Below are 21,511 nucleotides of genomic sequence, written 5' to 3'. Positions count from 1 at the left end.
TCTGACTCCACTTCCCAGCAGGCGGAAGGTAAATACCCAGGCACTGGTTTTTATCTCCACCTCCTAAGATGTGAGTCAGTCTGAGTAGTGATAGAATCCTGCAAAGGAAAAACCCAAAGAAAACCAAAACCTTTGGGAAAAATTATGAACAATCTCATATATTAGAGGCCTCTGATGGTTTCTTTGAAATGGGTCAATTTCCTCATCTTAAAGTGGAGGGCAAGAATTTTCTACCTAAGGTTTCCCTACCTAAGGTTTCTCTCAAACTCTAAAATCCCTTGAATATAAAAAAAAGTGGCCAGGTGCGGTGGCTCACACCTGTAATCCCAGCAGTTTGGGAGGCAGAGGCGGGAGGATCACCTGAGGTCAGGAGTTTGAGACCAGCCTGACCAACATGGAGAAACCCCATCTCTACTAAAAACACAAAATCAGTGGGGCATGGTGGTGCATGCCTGTAATCCCAGCTACTCAGGAGGCTGAGGCAGGAGAATCGCTTGAACCCGAGAGGTGGAGGTTGCGGTGAGCCCAGATCGCACCACTGCACTCCAGCCTGGACAGCAAGAGTGAAACTCCTCCTCAAAAAAAAAAAAAGTATGTTCTTTTAAAGTCCACATTAATATTTAGAGCAAGCATGTACATCCTGCAGCCTAGGATGGCTTTGAATGTGGCCCAACACAAATTTGTAAACTTTCTTAAAACACTATGAGATTTTTTTTTTTTGCAATTTTTTAAAAGCTCATCAGCTATCGTTAGTGTTAATGTATTCCAAGACAATTCTTCTTCATCCATTGTAGCCCTTGCCAAAAGATTTAGAGCATTAAGAGATCCAAAAAGTAGGTACTGCTAGTACAACCTGGAGTTTTTCATCAGTTTTATAGACTTCTGAGTGATGTGAACCCAAATGGGGCAACTTCCTTAAAGAGTTAACATACTATCGGCCGGGCGCAGTGGCTCAAGCCTGTAATCCCAGCACTTTGGGAGGCCGAGACGGGCGGATCACGAGGTCAGGAGATCGAGACCATCCTGGCTAACACGGTGAAACCTCGTCTCTACTAAAAAATACAAAAAACTAGCCGGGCGAGGTGGCGGGTGCCTGTAGTCCCAGCTACTAGGGAGGCTGAGGCAGGAGAATGGCGTAAACCCGGGAGGCGGAGCCTGCAGTGAGCTGAGATCTGGCCACTGCACTCCAGCCTGGGCGACAGAGCGAGACTCCATCTCAACAACAACAACAAAAAAAGAGTTAACATACTATCAAAAAGGGCAAAACTTACTTGTCCACAATCTGCCCTGTGATACTTCCTTTTAACCTCATTTTTATTAATTGCCACTCCCCTCTTGATCCATACTATTCTCAAACATACAGTGCAGAGACAAACTGTAATGATTAGGGAACCAGAAGTTAAAAAAAAAAAAATGCAGGAATTTTAAGTATACAGATATCAAGGAAGGAGAGACTAAATGGACTGAAGAAATATTTTACTTTTATTTTTTGAGATGGAGTCTCACTCTGTTGACCAGGCTGCAATGCAGTGGTGTGACCTAGGCTCACTGCAACCTCTGCCTCCCGGGTTCAAGAGACTCCCCTGCCTCAGCTTCCCGAGTAGCTGGAATTACAAGCGCCCACCACCACGCTCGGCTAACTTTTGTATTTTTAGTAGAGATGGGGTTTCACCATGTTGGCAAGGCTGGTCTCGAACTCCTGACCTCAAGTGATTCGCCCACTTCACCTTCCCAAAGTGCTGAAGAAATATTTTCAAAAATAAAACAAATATTTTCAAATAAATAACACGTATGTGGTACAAAACCAAAAAGATTTTAAAGTACACAGTTAAAAATAAAAGCATTTTCTGAAGGATAAATCAAAGAGAACACTTAGAAAACTTCAGTATAGGGGTTGTGCTGTTTTTCTTAGGCTGGTTAGGTGTGCATTAATCAAATCTTATAATACTTTATATATTCTTTGGCATTTATGGAGTACTCTCATAATAACAACAACAAAGTCTCTTCCACCCCAGCTCCCCAGTTCTCTATTCCCCTTTACTGAGGCAGCCACTGTTACCAGCTTCTGTGGTCTTTCCAGAGACATTCCACGCATGGACAAATGTGTGGGTGTGCACACAGACATATATGCACAAGACAGAGAGAGAAAAAACAAAGTGACTCCCTAACTGTGCCTCATTAAGATCAGGTTTATGTCATGGACCAAAGCATACCTCAGGAACTGTCTCAATCCTTTTCTGTCCCGCAAGTGACAGAAGTGAATTCACTTCTGTGAATTCTGTGAATTCTGTCCCGCTGTTGTTATAACTAAGAGGACTGCAGTGGCTGGATAGAGCTTAGGGCCTGTCTAGTCAAAGCCTTACACATTAGCTGTCAAGAGCCAAGTCCTAGCATTTCTCCATTCTAAAACACACCAGAGTCAGTACCTTGCCCCCAAATTCCCTAAGACTTAGCTTCAGAAATTCCATAACGTCTATCTTACTTGTTTTGTTGTTGTTTGTTTTTGTTTTTTTGTTTTGTTTTATTTGAGGCAGGGTCTCACTCTGTCGCCCAGGCTGGAGTGCAGTGGCACAATCTCAGCTCACTGCAGCCTCTTCCTCCTGGGTTCAAGCAATTCTCCTGCCTCAGCCCCCCAAGTAGCTGGGACTACAGACATGCACCACCATGCCTGGCTAATTTTTGTATTTTTAGTAGAGACAGGGTTTCACCATGTTGGCCAGGCGACTTGTCTTGAACTACTGACCTCAAATGATCCACCTGCCTCCGCTTCCTAAAGTGCTGGGATAACAGGCGTGCGCCACTGTGCCCAGCCCCATAATGTCCATCTTAGATGATTCATTTTCTAATCAAAATGATCCAGATACGTTTCCATAGTAGCAAGAAAAGCTCTAACTGTGATTTGATCAGAACACTTACATTCAGCAATAAACATCACAGGCAGACATGGCATACTGCACATTCTGAGATGCAGAAGAATTCCAACTTTGAAAGCTATTTTTCAACATCTGCTTTGGACAAGGATTGGCTAAAATACAGGATGGTGGGTAGAAGATTCATTTCTTACTGTAAGAACAGATCTCAAAATACTTCGATAAAATCTTGATTTAAAAGTTTATACTTGTGGGGAAAAAAAAAGTTTATACTTGTTTTATTAGGTAAAGTATGACAATCCAAATTTCATCTCTTTCATTCAAAAAAACTTACTGTATACCATGTGCCAGTATCAGAAGCCAATATATAGATTAATATATTGCCCTTGAGAAGCTAATAATCTAATTAGGAAGACATATACATCTGACTGGTTTCAAAGGTCCAGTAAGAGACCACCAGCAGTGAGGAGGATGAAAGTTTTATTTTGCTTTTTTGAGACAGAATCTTGCTCTGTCACCCAGATTGGAGTAGAATGGCATGATCACAGCTTGTTGCAGCCTCGACCTCCTGGGCTCAATCGATCCTCCCACCTCAGCCTCTCAAGTAGCTCTGACTACAGGTGGGCACCACCACGCCTGGCTAATTTTTTTTTTATTTTTTGTAGAGATGGGGTCTTGAACTCTTGGGCTGAAGCGATTCTCCTGCCTTAGCCTCCTGAAGTGTTGGGATTACAGGTGTGAGCCACCATGCCACGCCTGAGAGTTTGTATATAACATACACGAACATGTCTCACCAAAACCCCCAAGGTCCAAATATTCAAAAGAAAATTGTTCATAAATATACAACGTACCCTTGAAGTTTGCTATCATATTCAATATCCTGAAGTTTTATTTAGGGTAAAACTTTCCATCCTGAATTCTTTTGAGACGGAGTCTCGCTGTCACCCAGGCTGGAGTACAGTGGCCGGATCTCAGCTCACTGCAAGCTCCGCCTCCCAGGTTCACGCCATTCTCCTGCCTCAGCCTCCCGAGTAGCTCGGACTACAGGCGCCGGCCACCACGCCCGGCTAGTTTTTGTATTTTTTAGTAGAGACGGGGTTTCACCGTGTTAGCCAGGATGGTCTCGATCTCCTGACCTCGTGATCCGCCCGTCTCGGCCTCCCAAAGTGCTGGGATTACAGGCTTGAGCCACTGCGCCCGGCAACAAGGTTTACTTTCAAGCTCTCATTAAATAGCAGTCTCACCTATAAAGCATATATTCATACAGGTCAAAATATTCTATTGCTAGAAAATTTATGGCTCATATGTTTTATCTACTGATAAAGTCTAAAAGTCTTGACTTTTCAGAGAATGGCTTTTAGTTCACTGAGGCTTCATAACAGATGCTTTTTCATTTCCTATCATAAAGAAAGACAGTATTTTACTATATAGCTGTCATATTACTATTAGGATCCAGGTAACGGCTACAGCACTTCAGAACAAAACAGTAGCAATTTTACAAAACCAACACATTGCTAATGTTTTTGATCATTTAGGAGGCAAGTACTGGAGATATCAGTTTGCTATTACTTTCTATATCCAGTCTCTCCACTTTTACGAACATAAACAAAAGAAAGAAGTTCACATACATGCTATTTTTGGCAGACCTTTCATTCAACCTGCATCCAACACTCCTGTCAATTTCTTTTCACATACTATCATCCTTTGAAAGTTTTATGAAGTAGCTGGTCCAACAGATGGGTGGCTAGCCCTGCCCAACACATGCCGAAGGAAAAATAGCTCTTAGCAGGCAAGACAAGAAAATATTAAGTATGTCCCTTTCCCTCTTAAGGTTGAGAACACTGAGACTACCTAAGAAGAAAGCAAACAATATTTTAACCTTTATAAAGTTACTGGACTGAGATGATCTGTAAGTAACAAGGTGATTTTAAAAAGGGAGAGAGTTCAAATGCTAAAATCTAACCCTCAAGATAAAATAGGCACTTGCCCACACATAGCAAAGAACTGGAATAGAGAGGAAAAATAAATTCAAATTAGTGTAACTAGGAGCTTTTTCATCAAAGACAGATGGAAAGCATTCGGATAAGCACACTATCTTGTTTAGAACACAAAGCTCAACAGATCTGTAGGAGGAAAAGGAAAGAACCTGAAAGACATAGCCTACATGCATAAAAAATGACTCATTACGGTCATATTAGTAAAACCAGAAAGAACAAAATGGTAGTGGTATCTGTCTTCTTTGCCCCTTTCCTGATCATGAGCTTTATTAACCAGATAGCATCTGATCCTGTCTTCAACTGATGTATATCTGTGTCTTTCAACATACTACCTAAAATGCTCCCCAAGAAGAACAGTGAGACCAATTCTGCCAGAGACAGTATCTGCCAGAACCAAGAAGTCCTATTTCCCTTTGAGTGAAAGCCAGTGGATGGGGAAGAGGTCCCCAAATGCCACTTGTCTGAATCTTTTAAGATATGCTCTCAAACAAGAAAACACTACAGATTACATTTTAGTAGAGATCTAAAAATAGCAAAAGAACATTCCCTATTTTTAGATATCTGACTTCCAAGTGTAAAAACACTAAAAGAAACCATTACAAACTGTATTTTTTAAAGGTTTTAAAAAACTCTCAATTGGAAAACTGTTTTTAGAGATAAAATGTCAAAAATTCTGCCTTGTGTTGACTGACTCTTTGCTCAAACTTACCCATCTCCAAAATTCAGTCCTAATCCTATGTGTTATTAAGGGCATTTCCACAGAACCAAAAGATGATACAGAAAGGATATACCACAAACGAGAAAGAACAGCTAAGAAAAAAAATTTAAAGATGCTTTCAGAAAAACAAAGAGTGTAGACTAGTGATTAAAGACAATGTATAAAACAGCAAAGCAATTTAATTGTCCTTCGTTTAAAACAGTGCCACAGACAATACAACACTTGATTAAAGAAGATGAATAGTTTTTTTCTCAAATAGGTCTCCTCGACTGAATAGTCTTAAAACCAGTAAGCATCTAAATCAAAGCTGTTGGAATAACTAGAATTTGCAATGAGAGAAAAATTAATAAAAAACTGAAAATGCAGTACATTTCTTCCTCCCCATTTGACCAACTTTTTAAAAGAAGCCTATGGCAAATAAGATTTGTAGGAAATTATTAGCAAATTAGGAAATTAGGATCTATGGGAATTACCTGATTGTACTGCCATCATTAACATCTCAGGTTCCAGTAGAGTCATGACGGCTTCTTCCAGAAACAAAAGTCCACAAATATACTGAAGAAAGTCAAAGTCACAGAAGAAAAGCTGTCTTGAAAGGCTATGGAAAGCTTTCACAAATTCAATCTGATGCCTTACGCTCAAATCAGACTGTGAGAACTCACTCCCCTTCTCAGTGCAGTTACCAATTTATCCACCCTTCAGGCGAGTCAAGATGACACAAAGTTGAATTACTGCCGACAGGAAACCAAAAAGCTCTCCAGTTAAGACATACTAAGTGTGGTTAGAACAGTGAGTGAGCTCCTCCCCTTGCTATTCGTCTCTGGAGGGGAGAGACATATATAAAGAGACTTTCAGAAAACAGATCAACTGCTTTTTTCCTCTCTTTATAAGAGAAGATGAGGTTTTGTTCAAAATCCTACTATAAAAGACTGCTGGTAATGCAGTTTAGTGGAACAGATTAAACACAATCCAAACAACTCAACCTCACGAAAGAAGCAGTCCAATTACTGACCCATTGAAGAGAGGTGGGGAAGAGGATTAAACACATATAAACACATATATACAAAATGTAAGCTGCATAAATTTTCTGAAAAAGAATTCCAACGGCTTTTTTATCTGTGGTATTTATAGATAACAGGCTAAGGAAGTTGAACATTTAACTACAGAAGCTCAACTATTTCTCCACCCCCACTCCAATTAAAATATCTGTTTCAAAAAGTCATCTGAAAACATTCCGGAGCTGTAATCTGTCTTTCAGATCTGTCAATCCCCTAAAAGAGCCTCTTACTTATGCTTATATTAGATATATGGTCTGTGAATAGAGAGAATACTGATGTTATTTGATTTTATTTACTTTTTTTGTATGTTTGAGACAGGGTCTGTCGCCCAGACTGGAATGCAGTGGTACAAACATGGCTTACTGCAACCTCGACCTCCCAGGCTCAAGAGCTCCTCCCACCTCAGCCTCCTGAGTAGCTGGTCTCAAACCCCTAGGCTCAAGCAATCCGCACACCTTAGCCTCACAAAGTGCTGGGATTACAGGCATAAACCACCACTCCCCACAGCACCTTTCATTAACTGATAATCAAAATAATGATATTAAGATTACTTTAAGCCTATCTGATTGACTTTTTAAAAGTTGGAAACTAAGAATCCATGTTTGGTATGTTTATCTAGAATTCCTCAATCTTTCTGGTTAACTATTAGCCTGTATGTGAAAGCTGGCTGCTGCAAACAGCCCAGCGAATACCTTAATGCTTACATAGTAAACAAATGGTAAATAAAAGCACTAGAAAACCTTAAGAGAGAAAATAGTCTCAGAATGACTGAAGGCAATATTTTGTTATTAGTAAAGAGAAGTAATGCAGATTTGGGGTGAGGAAGACTCAGTATAAGAGAGAAAAACTTCTTTCCTTTCTCACTCCAAGAACATCATGTTTAAAAGAAAAGCCAGAAAAGCTCTATATAGAACTGTGGGAATGACTCAACAGGCAATGAGTAGCAGCCAGTGTGGGCTAAATGCTGCTCTGGGAAGGCAGAAGCATCTCACTGGCCCCTTCTGGCAACCAAATTCTCAAACTGACTTATGAAAAACAGGTAAATTTCAACTTTGAGTCTACATGACAGTCTGGTCAAAGGTTAGCAATTAAGGGAAAAGCATCCCAAAAAGGTTGAGAAGATTGAGAGATTGAGTCACTCCTTGGTCCTTATGTGGGCTGTATAATTTGCTGTGTGAGGAGTTTCTTGTTCTTTTTTTTTTTTTTTTTTTTTTTGAGAGACAGGGTCTCACTCTGTCCCCCAGACTGAGTACAATGGCATGATCTTGGCTCACTGCAGCCTCAACCTCCCGGGCTCAAGTGATCCTCCCACCTCAGCCTGCCCGTAGCTGGGACTACAGACACATGCCACAACACCCAGCTAATTTTTGTATTTTTAGTAAAGATGGGGTTTCACCATGTTGCCCAGGCTGGCCTTGAACTCCTAAGTTCAAGTGATTCCCCTGCCTCAGCTACCCAAAGTGTTGGGATTACAGGCTTGAGCCACCACACCTGGTCTTTGTTAAATTTACTTTGTCTCTCTAGTAATGAGGGTTTTTAAATGAAACAAGTTTTCACAGTTCGGTATTTACAGGAAAATAAATACAAAATTTTAAGATTACTGCACAGAAGATGGTAGGAAGGGCAGAGGACTGTCTCCCTCCTGCCAAAACTGTTCACCCTAGAAGAGAGCATGTAATGCTGCAGTGTCAATAGTCCAGCACCACCGGAGATACTAAGAGTCATGCGATAGGAGTAACAAACATAACATCTCAGTTGATTTGACTTTTTCTTAGCAATTCCACACCCATTATCTCACTGGCACTTTGAGGTAAAAAGAGTTAAATAAAAGAAAAATAATTTTTTATTTATTTTATTTTTTTTTTTTTTTTTTGAGACGGAGTCTCGCTCTGTCGCCCAGGCTGGAGTGCAGTGGCCAGAGCTCAGCTCACTGCAAGCTCCGCCTCCCAGGTTTACGCCATTCTCCTGCCTCAGCCTCCCGAGTAGCTGGGACTACAGGCGCCCGCCACCTCGCCCGGCTAGTTTTTTGTATTTTTTAGTAGAGACGGGGTTTCACCGTGTTAGCCAGGATGGTCTCGATCTCCTGACCTCGTGATCCGCCCGTCTCGGCCTCCCAAAGTGCTGGGATTACAGGCTTGAGCCACCGCACCCGGCCGAAAAATAATTTTTTAAACAGTAATCTTTAAAAAATAAAACAAGCAGCAATGTAATCTTTCCCAATTGCTAAGATTTTGCAGTTACTCTCAAGAGTATTAGCACAGCAACATTCATTGTGAAAATTCTAAAAGTTACAATTCTAAAAGTCTGAACCCTTGTGAAAGCTTCAGTTCCATTATGTTTTTGTGCAAATCAGTAACACTTCATAGAAAAAAAACTAAAGTAAACTTTAACAAGGGCTCTGCACAAATGAAGATGACTTCAAGTTAACAGCACCAAGGGAATGAGAGACAATGATCTTAATTTCCAATAGAACAACAGCTTTGCTTCTAATCCTAACTAGCAAATCAACACAAATTTGATATGATCTACAGTCTCTATTAATTCACTCTAAAGGGACACTATACTGCAGGATATCAATATAGTTGCTTTTCTTTTTTTTTTTTTTGAGACAAAGTCTCACTCTGCCACTCACGCTGGAGTACAGTGGCACAATCTCGGCTCACTGCAACCTCTACCTCCCAGGTTCAAGTGATTCTCATACCTCAGTCTCCCAACTAGCTGGGATTACAGTCGCCCACCACCATACCCAGCTAATTTTTACATATTTTTTTTTAGCTGAGATGGAGTTTCACCATGTTGGCCCAGGCTGGTCTTGAACTCCTCGCCTCAAGTGATTCACCAGCCTTGGCCTCCCAACGTGTTGGGAATCCAGGCATAAGCCATGGCACCTAGGCTAGTTTTAAATTTTTTAACAGTTTTGGCAGTTATTAACAATTTTTTTTTTTTTTTGAGACAGAGTCTTGCTGTGTCGCCCAGGCTGGAGTGCAGTGGCACGATCTCGGCTCACTGCAACCTCCACCTCCCGGGTTCAAGTGATTCTCCTGCCTCAGCCTCCTGAGTAGCTGGGATTACAGGTGCACACCACTAGCCTGGCTAATTTTTGTATTTTTAGTAGAGACGGGGTTTCACCATGTTGGCCAGGATGGTCTCGATCTCCTGACCTCGTGATCCACCTGCCTTGGCCTCCCAAAGTGCTGGGATTACAGGCATGAGCCACTGAGCCTGGCCAACAACAACTATTTTCTTAACGTAACTATAATATTTTCACACTTAAATTTTATAAATTCCTTAATATCAGTTAAACAATCAGTGTTCAAATTTTCAGTTATCTCTCTCTCTTTTTTTTTTCTTTTCAGACAGGGTCTCACTCTGTTGCCCAGACTGGACTGCAGTGGAGTGATCTCAGCTCACTGCAGCCTCGACCTCCCAGGCTCAAACGATCCTCCCATCTCAGCCTCCCAAGTAGCTGGGACCGCAGGTACATGCCACCATACTCAGCTAATATTTAAAATTTCTGGCCAGGCACGGTGGCTCAAGCCTGTAATCCCAGCACTTTGGGAGGCCGAGACGGGCGGATCACGAGGTCAGGAGATTGAGACCATCCTGGCTAACACGGTGAAACCCCGTCTCTACTAAAAATACAAAAACTAGCCAGGCGAGGTGGCGGGCGCCTGTAGTCCCAGCTACTCGGGAGGCTGAGGCAGGAGAATGGCGTAAACCTGGGAGGCGGAGCTTGCAGTGAGCTGAGATCTGGCCACTGCACTCCAGTCCGGGCGACAGAGTGAGACTCCGTCTCAAAAAAAAAAAAAATTTCTGTAGAGATGGGGGGCGTCATCATGTTACCCAGGCTGGTCTTGAAATCCTGGGCTCAGGCAATCCTCCCGCCTCAGCCTCCCAAAGTGGCAGGATTACAGATGTGAGCCACCTCACCCAGCCCAGGTTAAAGTTTTTGACAGTAGTATTTCACAGGTGGTAGTGTGTACTTGAGCAATAGCTTCTGAACTGTGTTCCTTCTCTTCGGCCTTGTTTCTACTAAAAACCATCCTTGTTACCAATTGACTGTTATTTCTCTTTGAAAATTCAGTTTAAGGTGCTGCCTTCTCCATAAAGCCCTCTCTGATTCCTGGCACTCTCCCCATCTTTCTCACAGCCTCCACGGATATGCTAACTACCCTAACCCTCCTTTAGGCTCCCCCAGCATCTGTGCCTGCCTCCGTTATTGTTCTTTACCGCATGGCTTAATCCTAGCCAGGAGGGTTGTTGGCTCACACCTGTAATTTCAGCACTTTGAGAGGCTGAGGCAAGTGGATCAGGGGTTCGAGACCAGCCTGACCAACATGGTGAAACCCCATCTCTACTATAAATACAAAAATTAGCTGGGCATAGTGGCATATGCCTGTAATATGAGGCATATTGTAATTTGAGACTCTGTCTCAAAACAAACAAACAAACAAACAAACAAAAAATTCCTCTGCATTCCCAAATCTTGCTCAGTGTCTGACATATATGACAGCATTCATAAATGTGTGCCAAGTGTAATGAAAAGCCCTTATTTATCACAGAAATTCAAATGGCATGGGAAAAGTTCATAACAAAAAAAATCATTACCTACCCAGAAAGGGCAGGTGCTAGAATTTTCATTAGAATACATACTGAAAGTATTATTACTTAGAAAACTACATAAAGTATTGAAGTATGGAGTTAACACAAAGACACTGACAATAATACCCTCAGGAATATTAAGTCTTAATGAGAATGAAAATGCTGAAATTATAGGGAATGAATAAGAGAAATCAGAAAAACAGAACTTTGGCTCACAGAAAAATCTTTAAACACAAAGCTGTCAATTTCACTAATATTAATTTCTATAATAAAATGTAATTTACACATGTATACACAAAAGCAACAAATTTATTTTTATGAACTCTGTGGGATTTCAGAGAACAGAAATGTAATCCAGTTTCTGTGTCCATTTCTGATTTGAGTTCTCATAAGCGTACGCATCAGTTTATTGAGGCTCAGTTCTACAAAAAATCTAGTCATCATACCCAAATGTCATGGGCTCCAACCAGTTAAGACTTTCCCCTAGACACCTTGTATTGGGCACCACTCAAAAGATAACATAACCCAGCATGCAAGCAAGTTGCTACAGGTCCTGAGGCAGCTTCCATTTCCTGTGACCACAACCTACTGCTGATGAAGTACTAAGTCAAGACCTGCAAACCTGGGAGTATCACACATTACCACAGGTATGCTATTCCTTAGACCCAGGACAGATGATGGCAGTGTGTGTGTGTGTGTGTGTGTGTGTGTGTGTGTGTTTCTTTTTGAGACAGAGTTTTACTCTGTTGCCCAGGCTGGAATGCAGTGGCACGGTCTTGGCTCACTGCAACCTCCGCCTCCCGAGTTCAAGCGATTCTCCTGCCTCAACCTTCCAAGTAGCTGGGATTACAGGCGCCTGCCACCACGCCCGGCTAAATTTTTGTATTTTTAGTAGAGACGGGGTTTCACCATGTTGGTCAGGATGGCCTTGAACTCCTGACCTCATGATCAGCCTGCCTCGGCCTCCCAAAGCACTGGGATTACAGGCATGAGCCACCATGCCCGGCCTAGGTGATGGCTATAGTTTAAGCTCACTTTTTAAACATTTTTATTCATTTATTTTAAGACAGGGTCTCACTCTGTTGCCCAGGCTGCAGTGCAGTGGCACCATCATGGCTCGTTCATACTTTATGTCTGAAATAAAGTACTCATTTCACATTACTTCTTCTCAAACTCCCTCCACTAGATATACTGACACTCTTCTCGTTCCTTTGTGACAATTTTCCCCAATAACCTCTGCCTCCTCCTCCTCCTGATTTCTCCTCCTCCACCCCCAGCCCTGTCTTCACACATGCTAGTACTTCTTTCGTTTGTCAAACCACTACTTACGCTTTGGATCCCTGCTTAAATGTCTCTTCCTCAAAGAAGCCTTCCTTACATTAAAACCCTCACTATTAGATCTGTTATTCTGTTATAACAACTTGTGTTTTTGTTTTTTTAAAAAGCAATTACCAAAGTTTGTAACTATGAATTAGCTCATCTAACTCTTTGTTGAGTCTTTGTCTTTCATGGAATTTCTATAGTTCCATGAAAGACAATAAGAACCTTATCTGTCTTGTTCATTACCCTCTCTCCAATACTTAGCACACAGTGCTAAGATCTTAACAAACACAGAATAATTTTTCCAACATTAAAATGGTCAAATTCTTTAAGTCAATATTTCCACTTCTAAGGAAATAATCTGAAATGCAAAAAACATTTTAAAAGATATTTATCCAAACATTAATGTAAGTGTGAAAAACAGAAAATGATTCAATTGTCCAACTAAGGAGAAAGTAAATAAACGATGGCACAGAACAGAATGTTATACACCCCATTAAAAAAGGCTATTTATAAAAATATTTCAATAATACGAAAAAAGCAGGACACAGAATTGGGTCTGTTGTATTAGCTCAGTTATTTTAAAAACATACATTTGCAAGAACACTAGAGGGATATAAACTATATGCTAACAGTGATTTCTCTGGGAGATGGGATCCATTAGAATTTGGGCTTTTGTTTTTGTTTTGTTTTGTGTTGGAGCAGGAAATCTATCTGGTATCTGTTCTCCAGGGGCCTAGCATAACATGTGATGAATAAGTAAGAATGAGAAATTGATTATCGCTAAGTACTGGAATGAAGTAGGTTATGAAATTCTCTAAGTCACATTATAAACAGAATCATTTAATCAATTGACATGCCTAAGATTGGAGGATTTTCAACAGGGGACCTAATCTAGAAAATCCTCGAAAATCAGGTTTGGTGAGGAATATAATTAACAAATCTCTTTCCTTTCCCCAAGAAATGTTGTAATTTGGATCAGAAACTGCCTACTCAAAATTTTTACTTCTCCCAGCAATTAATTAGAACCTCTTGTGCAACATTATGGCATGAAAGGATACGGTTCGTAACCTTACGGAAAAAAATACATGATCTGCCCTTTATTCCACAGGCTGCACATGTGAAAACAAATGGATAATTCTTAAATCTTACACAAAGGAGGAGAAAAACCACGGTGAAAGAGGAAAGGTCCTTTTCACTCCCATTCTCCTGATGACTTTTCTTTACATAGCTCTTCCTATCCTATCCAGCACCTCAGACCACAGACACACATAGAACTGCACCTTTACATCTCTCAGAACAATATCTGAGATCAGCAACATTTAGAAAATAAAATTTTTGTAAAAAGTAACATTTACAATAGCATTAAAACATACGAAGTGTCTAAAAATAAATCAACAAAAGATGTGTTAAGATCATCACAGAGAAAAATTTTAAAAACCCATTGGGAGACCTTACAAAAGATCTAAATAAATGCAGAAAATACACATTTACAGTATAATCTTCTAAAAATACCAGTTCTTCCTAAATTGGTTCATAGATGCAATGCAATTCCAATCAAAATCCCATAGTGATTTTAAATTTTATATGGAAATGCAAAAGACCAAGAACAGGCAAGAATGAAACTCTTGAACAAGAACAAGGTGTGAGGACTTACTTCTCCCATACAACAGGGCTTATTACAGTTATCATAATTAAAACTGTGAGGGCAGGAATACACAAATAGCCCAATGGAACCAAAGAGTGAGCTCAGAAACATAGCTAAGTCCCTGATATACAAAAGAGGTAGCTCCGTTGATTAGTGGGGAAAGAAGAGGATTTTCAATAAATGGGAATCCACTTGAAAAAAAAATTAACTTGTGTCTTACCTTATTCCTATATGAAAAAACATTTCCAGAAACACAAGACACAAAACTCACAAACTATAAAAGACTCACATAAATTATATTAAATTTAGAAATTCTCTTTGTGTTTTGTTTGTTTTGAGATGGGGTCTTGCTCTGTCACCCAGGCTAGACTACAGTGGCATGATTATAGTTCATTGCAATCTTGAATTCCTGGGCTCAAGCGATCCTTCTGCCTCAGCCTCCCGAGTAGGTGGGACTATAGGCATGAGCCACCATGCCCGGCTCATTTTTTTGAGAGAGGGGGTCTTGCTATGTTGCTTAGGCTGGTCTTGGACTCCTGGCCTCAAGTCAGCCTTCCGCCTTGGCCTCCCAAAGCACTGGGATTATAGGCATGAAACACTATGCCCAGCTAAATTTAGAGATTCTTAATCAAAAGACAGGATAAATAGAAAGAAAAAGACAAATCCCAAGGTGGGAGAAGATGTCTGCAATATATTTAAGCAACAACAAACTAGTATTCTGGAAATTTAAAGAACTCTTATTCAAGAAAAAACCAATACAATAGAAAGAGTAGGTTTCTAAAAGACTTAACTTACCACTTCACAAAAGAGGAAATACAGGCCAGGGCCAGCATGGGCTACATGGCAAGACTCTGTCTATACAAAATATAAAAACTGAGTCAGGCATGGTGGCACACTCCTGTAGTCCCAGCTACTCAGGAGGCTGAGGCAGGAGGATCATTTGAGCCCAGGGGATCGAGGCTGAAGTGAGCACCATACTCCAGCCTAGGCAACAGAGCAAGACACTGTCTCAAATATATATAATATATAATAATGGAAAGTGATTTCTTTCACCAATTATATATACATGTAATTGGTATATGTATAAAATAATTGGTATATATGTAATTGGTAAAAGAAATCACTTTCCATTATGATACACTGATTCAATGGATGACAGAACTCCTTGAGCTGAAGCCTAAGGGCTTAGTTCATTACACAGATGTTTCCAGGCTTCTCCAAGCCCTGGCTAGATAGGATCCACAAGCAGATCAACTTTTATCTTTTAGACCTAAGTTCTCAGCCTAGAAGATAGAGGAGCAATATTTTAAAATACATCTTGAAAGTTTTTATCAACCTTTTACAATTAGGTCAGTAAAGATTGGGTTAACCAAAGGCACCACCTCTCTTTAAGGCTCCAAGTTCCTCTGTTTAGGAAATGAAGGTGTCAGGACCTTGACTGCCTACTGCCCCATACGGACCTCTGCTAACCTACTGAATTTCTTTCTTTCTTTTTTTTTTTTTTTTTTTTTTTGAGACCAAGTCTCGCTCTTGTCGCCCAGGCTGGAGTGCAGTGGAGCAATCTCCTGGCTCACTGCAACCTCCGCCTCCTGGGTTCAAGCAATTTTTCTGCCTCAGCCTCCGGAGGAGCTGGGATTACAGGCGCCTGCCACCATGCCTGGCTAATTTTTGTATTTTTATTACAGATGGGGTTTCACCATGTTGACCAGGCTGGTCTCAAACTCCTGACCTCAGGCGATCCACCAGCCTCAGCCTCCCAAACTGCTGGGATTACAGGCATGAGCCACCGCACCCAACCACCACTGAATTTCTATATAATACACGCTTCTACGTGAAATAGATCAAAGAAGTACATTTCTCACTCCACTCTCTCAACACACGGTACACCCATTCATGAAAAAGCACCTCCTCTAACTCTAGAATTTATTCTGTTCTAGAGCTCCACACTTTCCAATTTCACAATCTTCTCAAAGACTTTCCATTTCTGCTCCTATCATTACCTCCCAAACAAATGACCATGCAAAAACCACTGTAAAATATAAGGATCTTCTTACTAGCCTCTTTCCTCCAGAGCTGAATGCTGGAGAGTAACACAATTTAAGAGGTAGGCAGAGAAAGATAGCAAAAGCTCTGAACAGCAAAGGGAGTGGCTGGAATGGTAGAGCTTAAAAAGCTGGAAAAAGGTAAGTCATAGATATCTGTGGAGGAAAAGTTTCAAGTCTGAGGGAGAAGCCAACCATGTCAAATGATGCAAAGAGGTCAAGTAGCGTAAAGACTAAAGAGGGCTGATTTGATCTACAGCAAAAAGAACACAAATTACTGTGGCAATGGCAGTTTCTGAAGACAAGTAGTGACAGAAGCCATAAGGCATTTCGAGTCTCTGGAATATGAGAAAGTAGAGACAATGACAGTAAACTATTCTTTCAGGAACTTAAATACTAAGGGAAAGTTAAGAGTTGTTGGGAAAGATTTCAGTTAATTTATATGCTAAGTGGAAACACTTCAGAGAAAAAGGCTGAAGATACACAAACACTTTGGGCCCAACAGAAACAGCTGCCTTCTACTCCACTGAGAAAACAGAGTTCTTACCTGTAGTGGAACAAACATGTAAACCATTCATTGATTCATTCAATAAATATTTATTGCCGGGCGCAGTGGCTCACGCCTGTAATCCCAGCACTTTGGGAGGCCGAGGCGGGCGGATCACGTGGTCAGGAGATCAGGACCACCCTGGCTAACACAGTGAAACCCCAGTCTCTACTAAAAATACAAAAAATTAGCCAGGCGTGGTGGCGGGTACCTATAGTCCCAGCTACTCAGGAGGCTGAGGCAGGAGAATGGCGTGAACCTGGGAGATGGAGCCTGCAGTGAGCCGAGATTGCGCCACTGCACTCCAGCCTGGGCGACAGAGCGAGACTCCGTCTCAAAAAATAGTAATAAATAAAATAAAATAAATATTTATTGAGTGTCCATTATGATCCAGGAGTTGGGTATATGCCAGTGAACAAAATAAAGTTTCTGCCCTCAGGAAAAAACTATTAAAGGGAAGAAAACAGACAATAAGCACACACACACACACACACACACACACACACACACAATGACAGATAAGAATAACTGCTTTGAAGAAAAAGCAGGATCGAGAGTAGCAGGAGGTGCTATTTTAGAGAAGACAGGCAGGGAAGGCCTCCCTGAGGAAATGACATTTGTGCAGGAATTTCAGTGAAGGCACAGCAAGTACAAGGCCCTGGGATAGGAACAGGTTTGATGTGTTCAAGAAATAGCAAGAAGTCAATGTGCCTGGGAGCTAAGGGATAAGGGTAAGAAATGATGTCAGAGAGAGGCTGGGCATGGTGGCTCACGTCTGTAATCTCAGCATTTTGGAGGACAAGGCGAGTGAATAACTTGAAGTTAGGAGTTCAAGACCAGCCTGGCCAATATGGTGAAACCCCATCTCTACTAAAAATAATTTAAAAATCAGCCAGGTGTGGTAGCATACGCCTGTAATCCCAGCTACTCAATAGCTCAGTAACGAGAATCACTTGAACCCTGGAGGCGGAGGTTGCAGTGAGCTGAGACCGTACCACTGCATTCCAGTCTGGGTGACAGGGCGAGACTGTCTCCCAAAAAAAAAAAAGAAATGGTGTCAGAGAGAATACCAAGGCCACATAATAAGTACTATGATTTCATCATAAGTCTCACAGAAAAGCATTGAAGAGTATTGAGAGTAGCGTAGCAGTGTCTGATTTCAGTTTTCAAAGGCTCACTATTGCTGAGTGAAGAATTCCAATTACAATATAGGGTGATGAAGTAGGTTGATAAAGGGCAACAGCGGCACACTGGCTCACGCCTGTAATCTCAGCACTGTGGGAGGTTGAGGACAGGGGCAGAGGGGATCACATGAGGTCAGGAGTTTGAGACCTGCCTGGACAACATGGTGAAATCCTGTCTCTACTAAAAATATAAAAATTATCCGGGCGTGGTGGCGCATGTCTGTAATCCCAGCTACTCAGGAGGCTGAGGCACAAGAACCCCTCGAACCAGGGAGGCAGAAGTTGCCGTGAGCCGAGATCACGCCACAGAACTCCAGCCTGGGTGACAGAGCAGGACCCCGTCTCAAAAAAAAAAATAGGGAACTGGGAAAACCAAAAGAGGGGCATCTGACACTAAATATGAGTTAGGAAAGGCTCCAAGAAGAGTGAGGGAGAGAAAGGGTATTCCAAATGGAGGACACAGACGTAGAAAAGAAACAGGGGTTTTGAAAAGGCTTGACATTTATTTACACCAGCATGGGACAGAAAATATTGTATAAAAATATACCATTTAAGGCCGCGCCTGGTGGCTCACACCTGTAATCCCAGCACTTTGGGAGGCCAAGGCAGGCAGATCACGAGGTCAAGAGATCATCAAGAGACCATCCTGGCCAACATGGTGAAACCCCATCTCTACTAAAAATACAAAAATAAGTCAAGCGTGGTGATGCATGCCTGTAATCCCAGCTACTCAGGAGGCTGAGGCAGGAGAATTACTTGAACCCAGGAAACGGAGGTTCCAGTGAGCCAAGATCGCACCACTGCACTCCAGCCTGGCAACAGAGCAAGACTCCGTCTCAAAAATATATATACCACTTACATCTACAAAAAAAAAAAAAAAAAAGATATCCAGGAATAAAACTAATAAATATTTGTATGACTTTTCCGGAGACATTCACAAAACTCTGTAAAGACATTAAAGAAAACCTATTTAATTGAAGAGATAAAACAAAGTAATGGATAGGAAGATTCAATATTTAAAAATGTGTATTTTCCTACCCACTGTTTTTGTTTGTTTCTTTGCTTGTTTAAGAGACAGGGTCTCACTATGTCTCCCAGGCTGGACTGTAGTGGTGCAATCATAGCTCACTATAATCTCAAACTCCTGGGCTCAAACAATCCTCAAATGTCAACCTCCCAACATGGCAGGATTATATTCTCCCCACTTACCTATAAACAACATAATTCAAATAAAAATTCCAGCAAGTATACCAAAAGACATATTCAAGAATTCCATAGTGGCATAAATCATAATAGTCCCAAAGTGAAACAACCTAAACATCCATGAACAGTAAAATGGAAAAATAAATTCCATTTTATTCATACAATGAATTGATTAAACAGCAATGAAAATAAACTCTACCCACACACAATCCAACATAAAAAAATTTCAAAAACATAAAGAAACCATTAACAGAATACACATGGTATGACTCCATTTTTATAAGGTTTCAAAACTAACCTATGGTGTTGAAAATCAGGATGGTAGTTTCTTTTAAGTATTGACTGGGAAGAAGCACAAGGTGGGGAAAGTTCTGGACTACTAGTATTTCCTCATTAAGTAGTAGTTGCTAACTAAGTAGTAGTTCCTCACTAAGTAGTAGTTACTAACAGGTGTACTCACTTTGTGATAATAACAACACTTACAAGTTGTGGGTTATTTTGTATTTATGTTATATTTCCATAACAGGAAGAGTACTTGGTGTCTGCAATTTACTTCAAGAAACATCAAAAAAATTAGATTGAGGGCTAGGTGTGGTGGCTCATGCCTGTAATCCCAGCACTTTGGGAGGCTGAGGAGGGCGGATCACCTGAGGCCAGAAGTTTGAGACCAGCCTGGTCAACATGGTGAAACCCTGTCACTAAAAATACAAAAATTAGCCATTCATGGTGGCACATGGCTGTAATCCCAGCTACTCGGGTGGCTGAGGTAAGATAATCACTTGAATCCGGGAGACGGAGCCTGCAGTGAGCCAAGATCGCATCACTGCACTCCAGTCTGGGCAACAGAGTGAGCCTCTATTACCAAAAAAAAAAAAAAAAAATTTAAATTTAAAGATTAGATTGATAAATATCTGTGATTTAAGCAAGTTTTGTAAAATGTTATAGGTAGAATCTAAGAGATGGGTATGCAGGTATTCATTGTAAAATTCTTCCTACTTCTTTTTTTTTTCTTTCTACTTTATGTTTAATTTTTTTCATAATAAAATGTTGGAGGTAAAAATCCCAAAAGGATTTTTTGTTGGCAGAACTTGATAAGCCAATTCTAAAATCATGGAAAATTAAAAGGGTAATAGCCAAGATAAGTTTGAAAAAGAAAAAGGTAAGGAGATAGCTGTTCTAGCAGACAGAAAGACTAATTATTAGGCAATTAACTAAAATAAGGTAGCAGTGACACAGAGATGGACAGACAGACCAAAGAAAAGAGAGCCTAAAAACTAACTCGCGCGCAGACAGAATACAGCAGGCATAAAGATCAGTAGGAAAAAGTAGAACTATTCAATAAGTAGGGATTAACAGCTTGGATTAGAAGAAAATACAAAATGTCTTTAACTTACAAGGAAAATGAATACTGAATAACAAACATAAATTACTGAAGAACACATAATTTTCTCTCATATATAGGTTCAAAACATGAGAAACAACATTACATATTGCTTAAGAATATATTCACGTGGGAAAAGAATACAGACATATTTGGCAATGAAATACCAAATTCAAGTTAGTAGTTACCTCCAGGGGTAATGAAGATTTATGCAAAGCACGTAAGTTGGGTGGTATCCGAACACACAATTTTCTATATTGTTGTTTATATATTTTTTCTTTTTTTTTTTTTTTCTGAGATGGAGTTTTTCTCTTGTTGCCCAGGCTGGAGTGCAGTGGTGCGATCTCGGCTCACCGCAACCTCCACCTCCCAGGTTCAAGCGATTCTCCTGCCTCAGCCTCCCTACTAGCTGGGATTACAGGCATGTGCCACCATGCCCCGCTAATTTTGTATTTTTAGTAGAGACGGGATTTCTCCATGTTGGTAAGGCTGGTCTCAAACTCCCGACCGCAGGAGATCTGCCTGCCTCAGCCTCCCAAAGTGCTGGGATTACAGGCATAAGCCACAGTGCCTGGCCTCTTTATACATTTTTTCAAATCTTAAATATTTCATAACAAATTATATATTTTTTGAATTTAAAAAAGTTTGAGGTATGAGTACATGGTTTTTAAACAGTACTTAGCACAGTTTAATGGGCTGGAACAAATACTAGGAATAGGGAAGTAAGAGAAGATGTTAAAAGGAAAAGACCAGATTCTGCAACGCCTTGCAAAACATGCCAAGAAATTTATTCACTTATTTATTTATTGTTTGTTTGTTTATTTGAGAGTCTCATTCTGTCACCCAGGCTAGAGTGCTATGGCGCAATCTTGGCTCATTGCAACCTCCGCCTCTTGGGTTCAACCGATACTCCCACCTCAGCCTCCTCTGCAGCTGGGTCT

The 21,511-nt window shown here is 40.8% G+C and overlaps 1 protein-coding gene across 4 annotated transcripts in view; it reads right to left on the bottom strand.

The window, feature by feature from the left end:
• Positions 1-21,511, bottom strand: part of MRTFA (myocardin related transcription factor A) — a 215,522-nt gene that overhangs the window by 116,602 nt on the left and 77,409 nt on the right. The window contains exon 1 of one of the 4 annotated variants that reach the window (XM_033233848.1): positions 6,059-6,358. The exons of the other annotated variants lie outside the window; for them this stretch is intronic. Coding sequence (XP_033089739.1) covers positions 6,059-6,104 — 46 coding nt within the window. The 5' untranslated portion in view covers positions 6,105-6,358. Of the gene's footprint in view, positions 1-6,058; positions 6,359-21,511 lie in introns of those variants that run through there. 4 annotated transcript variants of the gene reach the window in all.

Source organism: Trachypithecus francoisi, unplaced genomic scaffold (genome assembly GCF_009764315.1).
Source record: "Trachypithecus francoisi isolate TF-2019V2 unplaced genomic scaffold, Tfra_2.0 Lachesis_group14, whole genome shotgun sequence".
NCBI lineage: Eukaryota > Metazoa > Chordata > Mammalia > Primates > Cercopithecidae > Trachypithecus > Trachypithecus francoisi.
This window is presented reverse-complemented; position numbering and strand designations above follow the sequence as displayed.